The 13,040-nt window shown below is 63.9% G+C and overlaps 1 protein-coding gene across 3 annotated transcripts in view; it reads left to right on the plus strand.

Annotated features, from left to right (window-relative positions):
* Window positions 1-13,040, plus strand: part of GALNT9 (polypeptide N-acetylgalactosaminyltransferase 9) — an 84,590-nt gene that overhangs the window by 53,695 nt on the left and 17,855 nt on the right. For all 3 annotated transcript variants that reach the window (XM_019438067.2, XM_053901856.1, XM_053901855.1), the window contains one exon: window positions 683-800. In XM_019438067.2, coding sequence (XP_019293612.1) covers window positions 683-800 — 118 coding nt within the window. The remainder of the gene's footprint in view (window positions 1-682; window positions 801-13,040) is intronic.

Here is a 13,040-nt window from a genome sequence, read left to right on the forward strand (position 1 = left end):
TGACGCTGTCCTCTTACTCGCCACGGCTTTGTGTCATCGTGACCTGTGAGGCCACTTCCCAGGGACCCACTGTTGCGGGTAGAAAAAATACAGCTAGCACATAGGCGCGTGATTTCACAGACACAGTTTCTTAAGACGAGGCAACGTTTACTGACTTTTTTTGAACGTGTAGCTGTAAGTAATTACAGAAATAATGGAACAGATGGCAGTCTGTGGCCCACAGCTGCACAGGTTGCGCACTCTACAACTTCAAGGTATGTCATTTAGAGAGAGTCTGATATCAGTGAGGTTCCATCGAGGGGAGCAGTGCACAACCTAGGCAACTGCCTGTTGCAGCCCCGACTCCTAGCGTACAGATAGGACAACATGATGAAGGAGACAGGCAAGTGGCTCAAGCCTGGGGACGTTCAGGTGACCAGACAACTCACTGAGAAAACTGGTTTCTTTAAAATTCCCTGCACTAACTTGCCTGAGGTGAGTGCTGGTTTCTGTCACCCATCGATGTTCTTCAGTTAGCGTTTGGACTTGGTCTGTGCCGGGTGCTTCACTAGGCTCTGAAGGATGCAAAGACAAGCCCGTGGGGGGCCTGCCCGTGTCCTGGGCCCTCCTGGCTTCCGGGCAGCCAGGGGCCCAGGATTACGCACCTGTGACCTGCTCACGTGCCATCTCTGCCCCCCACCAGGACCCCCGCCATGATTGGCTGCTCGTTCGTGGTGGACCGGGAGTACTTTGGGGACATCGGCCTGCTGGACCCAGGCATGGAGGTATATGGTGGAGAGAACATCGAGCTGGGCATGAGGGTAGGTGCCCGGGGCTGCCCTGGGAACGGGGGTGCAGGGCTGCTGGCGGTGGGGCTGGCCGGGCCGTGCGCTGCTGGTTACGGGTCCGTGGGACGTAAGGCCCCGAACCGGGAGTCGTCGCGAGAACCCACGGTGGCGCGGGACTGAGGAACGGGGCACCTGTCGAACGCGACAGCAAAGGACGGTGTTTCGTGTTGGTTTCGTTTGCTGAGTCACTTGTTGCCGCCGAACGTGCGGCACTGACGCGTGCTCGGAAACGTCAGAAGCTGGTCCTTCGGCACAGGGACCCGAGTGTCCACGACGGGACACCCGCCCCCGAGCTGTCCTGCGTGCCCTGCACACGGTTCTGTGCTCGTCTTGGTTGGATGTGGGAGGGAGGGGTGCAGATGCGGGTCGTGGGCACCTGAGGCCACCATGGCTGTTCCCGGTGGACGTGGAGGCAGTTTGTGCAAAGGCCCTGGGGACTGGGGAGGACGTGGGGCTGCACGGGCAGCGGAGCCCCCGAGGGAGGCCCCGAGCTGCCCTGGGGAGTGACTGAGATCCGTGAGGCTTTGCCCCCGGCCCTGCCACCCTCTCCCCCGCACCCCAGTGGCCCCTCTGCTTTCAAACTTCCTTGTCTGGCAGCTTGGAGAACTGATGGAAAGTTCTGGAAGAATCTTGGTTGCAGGTCAGGGACTCTGGGGTAGCAGAGCTCATTCCCTCCTGGATGCCCGAAGCTGAGGGCCAACCTAGCCTCCTTGGGAGGGTGCTTCGTCCAGTGCTTTGGGGAATGTCGGTGGCTGGGGCACACGTCCCCTCGGGGACGGCACCCTGGGCAGGACGTGCAAGAGTGTGAACGGCCAGAACCAGAACACGATGCCTCTGAGCAGGTGGCTTTGGAGATCCCATGTGCTCAGACAGCGCGTTCCCAGCCAGAGACCCTCCCAGCCCCTTCCCCAGAGCCCGAGTTTCCTGCAGGGAGCTGGGCCTCATTTACCGTGCGCTGTGTGCGCCGGCTGTATGCCAGACCTGCAGCTCCAGAGGGAACCAACAGATGGAACAGATCCTGCTTTTCTGCAGCTCACTTTCCAGGGAGGAGGCGAGAAGAGAAGAGAAGTGTGTCATTTGGCGAGAAGCGCCAAAGGTAGAAATGAAGCAGGGAGGGGCAGGAGTGCAGAGGAGGGGCAGGAGAGCAGGGGAGGGGCAGGAGAGCAGGGGAGGGGGCAGGAGTGCAGGGGAGGGGGTAGGAGTGCCGGGAGGAACAGGAGTGCAAGAGAGGGGGCAGGGGTTGCAGGGCAGGGGCAGGAGAGCAGGGGAGGGGGTAGGAGTGCAGGAAGGGGCAGGAGTGCAGGAAGGGGCAGGAGTGCAGGGGAGGGGCAGGAGTTGCAGGGGAGGGGCAGGAGAGCAGGGGAGGGGCAGGAGAGAAGGGGAGGGACAGGAGAGCAGGGGAGGGGGAAGAGAGCAGGGGAGGGGGCAGGAGTGCAGGGGAGGGGGTAGGAATGCCAGGAGAAACAGGAGTGTAGGGGAGGGGGCAGGGGTTGCAGGGGAGGGGCAGGAGAGCAGGGGAGCAGGTAGGAGTGCAGGAAGAGGCAGGAGTGCAGGAAAGGGCAGGAGTGCAGGGGAGGGGCAGGAGTGCAGGGGAGGGTCAGGAGAGCAGGGGAGGGTCAGGAGTGCAGGGGAGGGGGTAGGAGTGCAGGGGAGGGACAGGAGTTGCAGGGGAGGGGCAGGAGAGCAGGGGAGGGGCAGGAGAGCAGGAGAGGGGGCAGGAGTGCAGGGGAGGGTCAGGAGAGCAGGGGAGGGTCAAGAGAGCGGGGGAGGGGGTAGGAGTGCAGGGGAGGGGCAGGAGTTGCAGGGGAGGGGCAGGAGAGCAGGGGAGGGGCAGGAGTTGCAGGGGAGGGGGTAGGAGTGCAGGGGAGGGGCAGGAGAGCAGGGGAGGGGCAGGAGAGCAGGGGTGGGGGCAGGAGTTGCAGGGGAGGGGCAGGAGAGCAGGGAAGGGGGCAGGAGTGCAGGGGAGGGTCAGGAGAGCAGGGGAGGGTCAGGAGAGCAGGGATGGGGGCAGGAGTTGCAGGGGAGGGGCAGGAGAGCAGGGAAGGGGGCAGGAGTGCAGGGGAGGGGCAGGAGAGCAGGAGGGGGGTAGGAGTTGCAGGGGAGGGGCAGGAGAGCAGGGGAGGGGGTAGGAGTGCAGGAAGGGGCAGGAGTGCAGGGGAGGGGCAGGAGAGCATGGGGGGGTAAGAGTGCAGGGAGGGACAGTAGTGCAGGGGAGGGGCAGGAGTGCAGGGGAGGGGCAGGAGTTGCAGGGGAGGGGCAGGAGAGCAGGGAAGGGGGCAGGAGTGCAGGGGAGGGGCAGGAGAGCAGGAGGGGGGCAGGAGTTGCAGGGGAGGGGCAGGAGAGCAGAGGAGGGTCAGGAGAGCAGGGATGGGGGCAGGAGTTGCAGGGGAGGGGCAGGAGAGCAGGGAAGGGGGCAGGAGTGCAGGGGAGGGGCAGGAGAGCAGGAGGGGGGCAGGAGTAGCAGGGGAGGGGCAGGAGAGCAGGGGAGGGGGTAGGAGTGCAGGGGAGGAGCAGGAGAGCAGGGGAGGGGCAGGAGAGCAGGGGAGGGGGCAGGAGAGCAGGGGTGGGGGCAGGAGTTGCAGGGGAGGGGCAGGAGAGCAGGAGAGGAGGCAGGAGTGCAGGGGAGGGGCAGGAGAGCAGGAGAGGGGGCAGGAGTGCAGGAGGGGGGCAGGAGTTGCAGGGGAGGGGCAGGAGAGCAGGGGAGGGGGTAGGAGTGCAAGGGAGGGGGCAGTTTTAAAGACATCAGTCAGGAACCCACCCCCCGCCCCCGTCAGAAGGGATGTCTATGGAAAGACCTCTTGGTGCCGTGAGGCGGCTGCGGATGATCAGGGGAAGGGGTGTTCCAAGCAGAGGGCACGGCAGATGCAAAGGCCCTGGGGCAGGGTCGTGCCTGATGTGCTCCAGACGCGACACGTGCAGCCGAGGGGCGGCGGGGGAGGGAGAGCAGCCTGGCTTCTGCTCTGAGGGAGCCCAGAGGCACGGGAGGCTCTGGGTAGAGGCTTCGCTTCCACGTTTCAGGGATTCCCCTGAGCCCTGCGACTCCGGGGTGGGGCGAGTGAGGGCCGGAGCAGGGAGGCCAGGGCTTCTGGGATAACGCAGGGGGGTGAGGCTTGGACCGGGGAGGGGACGGCGAGATCCTGTGTCGTCCGGGTACATTCTCGGGGGAGCGCACGCAGGGCTTGCTGGGGGCGGGGGCTCTGAAACGGTCTCCCACTAGCCCTCGGGCCTGAGCAGCTGGGAGGGTGGAGGGGCCGTGGGCGGGCAGGGTGGTGGCCTGGAGTGGGGGGTTCTCAGAGGCCGGCCCCGCCCCACCCCTGGGCCCTCGTGGGGCCGTGGCCTCCTCTGCCAAAGTGGCTTCCCTGCTGTGTTGGCTTTTTAAAAGTTCGGTGGGGCAACAGTTGTCCAGCGCCTCGTTTTGGTCTGAAAAAAATAAAATAAAATTGGGTTTTGATTCGGAGCAGAGGGGGCGTTCGAAGGCTGACGTGCAGGGCTTTGTTCCCGGCGGGGCTGGGCCGGCTTTCCAGGGCCACTCCTGACAGCCAGCCCGCTTCCGGGGTGCGGGGTTTGGGCCCCGAGTGCCAGCTGCCCGGTCGTGACCCGGCCTCTGCTCCCCCGTGGCCCACGCGCACCTGGGGTTCCGTCCCCGGCCCTCCCTGCCCGTGACACGTGCGCCTCCACCTTCCTGCGGGGTTTCTGGCTCCCGTGGCCCTGGGTCCGAGCTGTGGAGTGCTTCCGCTCAGGTGGCTCGGGAATGGGGTCCTCTCGGGTGGGACCCCGCCTCGGGGCTCACTGAATGGCACCCTGAAGTCACAGCCCCACTGGCCGCGCTGCCGTAAACTTCTGTCTGGGAGCTCGCCCGGCTGGCGGGCCGAGGGCAGGGCCAGGTTCCCAGGCTGTGGTTTTCCGACCTGAATCTTCTAGAGGTTTCCTTAAAACACAGACCCCTGGGCTCCACCCCAGGGATTTGGACTCCACAGGGCGAGACGGGGCCCAGGAATCTGCATTTCCAGCACATTCTCGGGGCTGCGGACGCTGCTTGCCCAGGGCGCCTGCTCTGGGAACCGGCCCCCGGCCGGCCTGCCGCTTTGGGGCCCCGAGCCCGCCTGGCGCGCCTGCATACGTGTCCCCCGCTCTGCCGGGCACCCCGCGCCCAGGAGCAGGGCCGGGATGTCCCGGCGGGGGCTCGGCGGGCTCGGTAGCTGGGCTGAGCTGAGCTCTGGTTGGTTTGGGATTCTGGGTTGTTTACTTTTACCTGTGGAGCCTTTATTCACGGGGATGATTTCAGGCGAGTTTTAAAAATTTTCTACACGGTTTATTGAAATTATACTTTTCAAAACCTATTTGCCTTAAGCTTTTAAGTTAAACCTGGGGGCTCGTATCATTATGGTTATAAGCCTAATCGATTGAGATTAGAGAGAACACTCACCTCCCTGTTTTCTTTGATTAATGTTTGATTAACTCGGGTTGAACGGATTGAATGCCATTAAACAACAATCAGTTCCCTCTCTGCCTTTAGTTAATTAAATTCCCTTGAACCTTTTAAAATGACACTTATAAATATAACGTATTTACTTTTCCCTTTAAGCGCCTGGAATGCCTGATACCACAGCGGAAATTCCCCCAGGTGCTTAAAAAACGCTAGTGTATCTAATAAATTAAACTTACACCAAATCTCAAGTTCTCTGAAGCATTTCGGGATCGTTTGCGTCTGTATTTAATTCCCTGACACGGTCCAGTTTGGAATAAGAAACGTACACTCGACCTTCAGTCACACGTGTTAAGAACGGAACCCGGAGGTTAATGTGGCGGCGGGTTTTTCTGCCTTTGACTGTTCTCAGCTGTGCCGATCAACGGACCCCAAACTTTGCACACGATTCCCGAGTCTGGTTCAGGGAGAGGCTTCCCGCAGCCTTGAGGACCCCCAGGCTCAGAGCAGTCCCTCCGGGGTCCTCCCGGGGGCAGAGGGGAGCCCCACAAGCCCAGTGGGGCAGGCAGAGGATGTCAGCCTGAGGCCGGAGGAGGCCCGGGCAGGAGCTGGACCCTGGCTTCGGCGGGGCTGGTTGGGTTGCGTGGACAAACAGGCTCAGGGGCCCACAGGGGCCGGGGAGGGCAGACAACCATACCCCCAGAGAGATGGGGGGCGGGGGGGGGGCAGGCCCAGTTCCCCCCAGCAGTGCGACTGCGTTCTCCTGAGGCTGGGGTCCCCAGAGGCCAGGAGCCAGGTTCTGCATGGACAGTGGCCCCCGGGAGCCCGGCCCGTCTGAGCAAGAACTCGGCACGAGGGCGGGAAGCACTGTCCCTGGATGTCACCGCATGGGGTCTCGGACGCCAGCACGGGATGTCCCCCCTGGGAATCGGGCAGGTCAGAGAACAGGAAAGGAGGAGAGTCCCGTGAGGGGACTGTCCCAGAGGACAGAGCACCACACAGCATGGTGGCCGGGGCACGGGGACGCCCGGCCGGGAACAGGTCGCCCCGCAGAGGCCGGAGGGCGTGTTGGGCCCGTGTGGTGAGCGCCCGCAGGGAGGGGGCATCCAGAAGCGGGGCGCGGGCTTGGTAAACACAAGGACGCGGGGGGTGGTGGAGCCTGGGAGACCCCCGGTCCCGTGGGCGAGACATGCCCCCCCGAAACCGCCAGCAGCCACTGCTGGTTTTGACGGTCAGAGGGCGGAGGAGGGACGGGCACGGTCTCACCTGGGTGGCTTCTCACTGGTGGTGACGCCCACAGGGCGTCGCAGGGGGGCGTTACCGTGGCAGGAAGACAGGAGCCTCTGTGGCGATGGAGGAAGCCTCTGTGCTTGGCCCCCCGGCCCCGTGACCGCGGCTGGGACCCCAACGTCCCCGGTGTCCGCTCTGTAAAGTGGGGGCTGGGCAGGGTCCCGCCCGTGCGGGGAGGACTCGGGCAGACGCGGGGGCGGGAGGGGGGGTGCGGTCCGCCGCGGGAGGGGACGAGGTAACTACGGGCGTAGATCGGGGTGCAGGTGCGCGGCAGGCACCAGTGTGGACGTGCACGTTTATCCGTGTCGTTACTTTCGTCGCCGACGGGGTTCAGGTAGCTTGCCAGGACGCAGAGACGCCCCAGCAGGATGAGGGGCACTGGGAACACGAGAGGGGAGGACGGAACGTGAAAGGGGGCCGGCGGGGAGGCCCGGTGCTGGGGGCCAGGGTCACGCCCTATGCCTGCGCCTACCCCTGCCGCCGGCCGGGGGCCTGCCGGTCCCGGACCTCAGAGCAGGGTCTCCCCACAAACCCACCCACCGTGGGCCAGAGACCGGCGCAGGGTGACCAGGTGCCCTCCGTCCGTATCCCCAGAGCAGACGTCCACCGTGGGCAGGCTGGCGGCTGGGGCGGTCTGTGCCTGCAGAGGTGCTGACGGCTGGGGGGAGGGGGAGGTCTGTCCCCGTGGAGGTGCTGGCGGCCCGAGGGCGGGGGGGGGGGGTCTGTGGCAGCTGCCTGGTGCCCCGCATCCGACCTGGCCTCGCCCCGTCCCCCTTCTTATCCGCTCCATTCAGAAGCCCAGGGAGCCCCGGGGCCCCCCCTCACCCTGAGGGCCGAGCCCAAACTCCCTCCCGTGACCCTCAGCACCCCTCCCCACGTGCCCCCACCCACCCTCCCCTTCCGTGGCCGAGCCAGGCTGGCCCCTCTCTGCGGGGAGTCCTTCCGGCCCCTGCCGCTTCTGGACCCTGGTCTCAGCCCCACGGTGCTTTCTTCCTCACACGATCTGGCTCTGCCCACCGCCTCCCACCGATGCCTCCCGCTCCCCGACCCGCTGGAATAGTCAGGGGCCGCGGCTGCCTCGTTCCCTGCTGTGCACAACCCAGTGTAAGTGCCGGTGCGTCTGTAGAGTGGGCACAGGAGGCCCCCGGGAGGGGAGGGGAGGGGAGGGGAGGGGAGGGCGGGCCTCCCTGTGACGTGCTAGACGCTGGAGCCCGGGGTGGGGGGCACGGCAGAGAAAGCAAGCGCTTCGTTTGTTGAGCAACTTCTCGCGGGTGTCTGCCACGCCGCGCTAGATGCTGGGGGCTCCGCAGGGGACAGAGCACGCACGGGTCTTAAATGGGGACAGCGTGTGGCACCCATAGAAAACCATGCACGGGGAAGGGATGGGGGCTTGTCATTTTATACGGGACAATCAGGGAAGGGAGGCCACGTCCGAGCGGGCGTAAAGGTGGAGAGGAAGCGAGCCGTGCGGCTACGGGGAAGGGCATTCCCAGCCAAGGGGCAGCAAGTGCAAAGGCCCTGGGGCGGGAGCATGGCCCTCGTGGCAGAGACCGCAGGCGGCCCCGTGGCCCCGTGGCCTTTCTGCTGCCTTTCCCGCACAGGTGGACCTCACAGCCGCGGCTGTTTCCGATCTGTCCTTGGCACGGGTGGCCGTGCAGCACGTGTCATCGGTTCCGCCCGCTTAGAGGAGTAATTCTGGGGTCCCGGGGCCAAGGTATATTTCTGTGACTGTAAAAATGCCGACTGCTCTTCCGCTAACAAGGAGAGTGCGAGAGCCCATTAGGGGGAAATGAATCCTTCGCGTCCATCTGGTTAATAAAGGTCAAGACAGAATCCAGCGGCCTGGGTCTGGGCTGGGAAAGCCTCCCGCGGAATAGAAATCGGAAATCGTTTGCTTCGCTGTTTTGAAACTCTCAGACTCGCCACTTCTCCAGGGTGTTACAGGAAAGCCCCCTCAGCCCTGGGGGCCGTCAGTGCGCCTTCAAAGCCCGGCCCTTTGAGGGGTGCGGCGGCGTTAACCGTCTGGGGGCTGGGGGGTGGGGCGAGTGTCCCCACGTCTTCCCACGGGGCATTTATCTGAGCTCCTGTGTCTCCTGGCAGAGGGCGCCAGGGAGGTGTGCCCACGCCGTCCACGCTCGGGGCAGGGGGCTCTGCCGTCAGGCGTCACAGGGCTGCAGGGTGTCTCCGGGCTGGTCCTAGACCTTCCCCGGGGGGCAGCGGGCAGAGGGGAGGGCAGGGGGTGGGCAGAGGGGAGGGCGGGCGGTGAGGTCCCCGTCCCGCCGCCTTCAGGAAGGGCTTCTCCTAGTTACAAGTGGGCGGGTCTGCCTGACAAGGTAGTGGTCATGGGGGGACGCACCCCCAATGCCCAGCAGCCCACAGGGCAAGGTCCCCCTGGACGGAGGAAGCAGGCCTCCAGGCGGGGGGACGCCCCTGTCCTCTTGAACATGTTTGTGGAAAAGCCCCACTGCTCACATGGGGTCTCTGGAAGACCCCTCGAGACTCGTGTGCGTTGGCCAGGCCTCTCTCCGAGCCTCAGTTTCCCCATCTGTCACAGGCGTGATGTGACCCTAACTCAGGGCCGGGGGGCTTTGTGCCTGACACAACAGACAGGCAGTGAGCGCCCGTGTTTGTGCAGGCGTTTCGGAACACCCTCTCCTCTCCTGCGTAAAAGCAGCTTTTATCAGAGAAAACGCCGGGGTGGGCAAACCGGACCGCAGCCCGGGTGATTCTCGTCGGAGCCGCGTCGCACACGTGGGAGCATCGTCCCCACGTGCCCTCGCACACCCGTGACGTGGCCCCGGGCCTTGCACTAGCGGGGGGCGTCCCCGGGGCCGTCCTCCGCGGCCGCGGGTCAGGACGGCGCCCACCGGGCTTCACGCCCCCGTCCGCCGGCTCGCCGCTCTGTGCCGCACGCTGGTCCGTGTCCCCGTGTGCGCCTTCCGGTCGCGGTTTCCTCCGGAGGGCTGTCTAGAGGTGGACCTGCTGAGCCAGACGGACTTCGTGTTTCTGTGGCTTTTGTAGAACTTGCCGGATCTCCCTGCCTGCGCCCCGCTGCTCTGTGTGCACATGTGTGCGTGCGAGTGCGTGTGTCTGCGTGTGACCTCTCACCAGCGGCGCGTGCGAGAGACGGCTGCCCGGGGCTTACGGGGCCCCGGGACCTGAGTGAGTGATTTTTACCTGTGGCAAACGAGGCAGACACGGAGGGAGCGTCTGTGTTGACTGACTTTGCGTCTTTTCAGTTGCTAACGAGCACGAACGCTCGGCCGCTGCCCGTTTTTTCCACGCCGTTCCTGGTCTTCCAGCTGGTCTTAACCTGCACCGTGTGATGCAGACGCGGCCCCTCGCAGACAGGACGTTCGTGAGCACGCCTGTCCCCCTTCGTCTCTGGCCCGTCCGAGAAGCTGTCTGACCGCAGCCGCTTCTGACACGTTTCCACAGCAAAGGCTTGAATCCCTGAGGGATGGATCTTCGTCATCTTTCTTGTTTTGTTTTCACACAGCAGACCGCGGCTCCTCACCGCCCCCCCCCCCCACGCCTCCGCCCTTGACCGCTGGCGGGAAGGCCTCCCCCTCACGTCGGGGTGCTGCCGGGCGCGCACAGGCCCCCCCACTTCCCGTCCCTTCGCCGCTGGGCCGCGCCTCCTGGGTGCCCCGCTCAGTCACGTCCCCGTGAGGGACCAGTGTCTCCGGCCGTGTCCAGACGGCGACCCAGGCCACTTCCGTAGCTGTGGTTTCTCATCTCCGCGAGCGCGTGTCGTGTCTCTGCGCGTTCCGCTTCTCACACGTGGCTGTTCTGTGACCGTTGGCCGTAACTCGTAACCTCCTCTCCCGATGGACGCTCTCCCTCCTTCCTTCGGCTCCGACAGTCCTCGCGGTCAGTCCTCCCCGTCTGCTTACGACCTTCCTGCCCGTTCTCTCTCTTTCCCGAAGTCCCGTCTTGGGTTGGTAGGTGACTCTTCCGGAACCGGGTTTTCCGCGTGCGCTCCGTACATTTGTGTGGAGATCTCCCTTTCGCGGGAACGGCACCTTCGCGCTCACTCGTCCCTGGACGGGAGTCGCAGATTTCTGCGTGCCTGCCCCCACCCCCACCCCAGGCCTCCGCTCAAAACTGGGTGGCTGGGGTTTCGTCCCAAGGCTCCCCCCGTCACACAGTCGCCGGCTCCGGTCTCTGCTTCGTCTCTCACCGTGTCTGGCTGCATCCCGGGGGGCAGTCGGAGCCTGTGTGTCAGCTTCCGCTCACAGTTGGGGCGCCCGGCCCGGCCCCAGGCCCCACACCCGGTCCCCGGCCCTCCGGGAGGCTCAGGGTCCTGCCCCTGTGGCGCCAGCCCCACTCCGGCCGGCGGGCTTCTGCTCCTTCTGAGCGGTGGGGAGCTAACTGTGGTTTTCCACGGATGCTTTTAACTCCTAAGCAGCCTACCCACCATTTCCGCGTGTCCAGAGCGGACAGGGAAGAGTCCCACGTCCGTGGTATTGACCAGAGCCCTCCATCACTTCGTCCAGCTGCAGGGGGCTTGGCGCGCGGGGGGCCGTCACCTAAGAGGTATAGGCTCACCTCTGCTTGAGGACAGGAAGTGCTACACAGCCGCAGCCTCGGGTGGTGTCCGAGGCTCGGGGCTTCTGGGCCACACGGTGACACCAAGTGTGCAAGGTGGTCAGAGGGCGGAGGCGGGGACAGAGGCCTCGCGCACTTCGCGCAGCCGCCCCCGGACCCTGGCACACATCGGGACCCCCTTGAGCACTTGGCGCAGCCGCCCGCGGACCCCGGCACACGTCGGGACCCCCCGGAGGGCTTGTTAAAGTACAGGTCGCGGGGCTGGCCCCAGAGCCTCTGACTCCGCAGGTCAGGTCTGGAGCCGACGGCCACCTGCATTTCTGGGGCGCCCCAGGTGACGCTGCTGCTGGTCCTGTGACCACACTTTGAGAACCACTCGTTTAGAAGGAAGGAAGCTATTTTTTCTCTCTTGTTTGTTTGAGGCGTTCAACACGTTCACGGAAACAAGCGGCAGGAGCTTGGAACGAAAGCCCCACTCGGAGTGTCTGTGGGGCTGACGCAGGGAACGGAGCGGGGAAGCAGCTGTTCGAAAGCATATGTGTGTGTGCACAGACCGTCCCAGGGAGAGACGTTTGCTTGTCAGAAATGCGTGCGTTGAGCCCAGCTGAGCCCTGGGAGATGCCTTTCCAAAGCTAAACCCAGTCTGTTCTGCCCCTGGAGCTGGATCGTTCCTGCAGAGCGAGGGGTTCGTGGGACAAGAGAGAGGCAGCAGCACTGGACCCGGGCTGGGGTTGGGGGGGGGGCACCGAGCTGATTGTAAATCTTGTAAAGTAGGTTCAGATGCGAAATCTCTAAAAGTCCTACGCGCAGTCGTCTCCTGAGTGACTACAAGTGGTTGCTTGTTCAAGGGGGAAATTGTGCGCTGCCCGAAAGGAAGACGGTGGCCGGGCACCTGCTGGGTTTGCACCAGGTGAGATGGCCTGTGAGGCTGGGTCTCAGGTGAGCCTCTGGGGCTTCCAGCCTCTTGTCTGAAGGCCTCGGCGAGGAGGCCGGGCGTGGACATCTCGTTCTGACCCCCTTGTCTTAAAAAGAGAGCTCTGCATAGTGCCTGGATAGTCAGGCTGGTTGTAGAGACTGATGCAGATGGATGGGTGGGGGATGGGTGGACAGACAGGTGGACTGACGGGTGGATGGATGGACGGATGGATGGACGGACACGTGGGTGGGTGGACGGATGGATGAATGGAGGGATAGGTGTGTGGGTGGATGGATGGAAGGATGGAGAGATGGATGGATGAGTGTGTAGGTGGGTGAGTAGATGGATGGATGAAGGGAGGGATGGGTGGATGGACAGATGGACAGACGGATGGATGGAGGGAGGGATGGACAGACGGATGGATGGATGGAGGGAGGGAGGGAGGGATAGATGGATGGATGGAAGGATGGAGAGATGGATGGATGAGTGTATAGGTGGGTGAATGGATGGATGGATGGAGGGATGGATGGATGGACAGATGGATGGATGGAGGGATGGAGAGATAGATGGATGGACGGATGGATGGATGGACGGATGGATGGATGGAGGGATGGATGGATGGAGGGATGGATGGATGGAAGGATGGAGGGATAGATGGATGGACGGATGGATGGATGGAGGGATGGATGGATGGACGGATGGATGGAGAGATGGATGGATGGATGGATGGACGGATGGATGGAGGGAGGGAGGGGTGGGTGGATGGGTGTACAGGTGGATGGATAGATGGATGGATGGACAGATGGATGGATGGATGGATGGAGGGATGGATGGATGGACGGATGGATGGAGAGATGGATGGATGAGTGTATAGGTGGGTGAATGGATGGATGGAGGGAGGGAGGGAGGGAGGGAGGGAGGGAGGGGTGGACGGGTGGATGGAGAGATGGATGGATGGACAGGTGGATGGATGGAGGGATGGATGGATGGAGGGATGGACAGATGGATGGATGGAGGGATGGATGGATGG

Source organism: Panthera pardus, unplaced genomic scaffold (assembly GCF_024362965.1).
Source record: "Panthera pardus isolate Hobbes unplaced genomic scaffold, ASM2436296v1 HiC_scaffold_14, whole genome shotgun sequence".
Taxonomy (NCBI): Eukaryota; Metazoa; Chordata; class Mammalia; order Carnivora; family Felidae; genus Panthera; species Panthera pardus.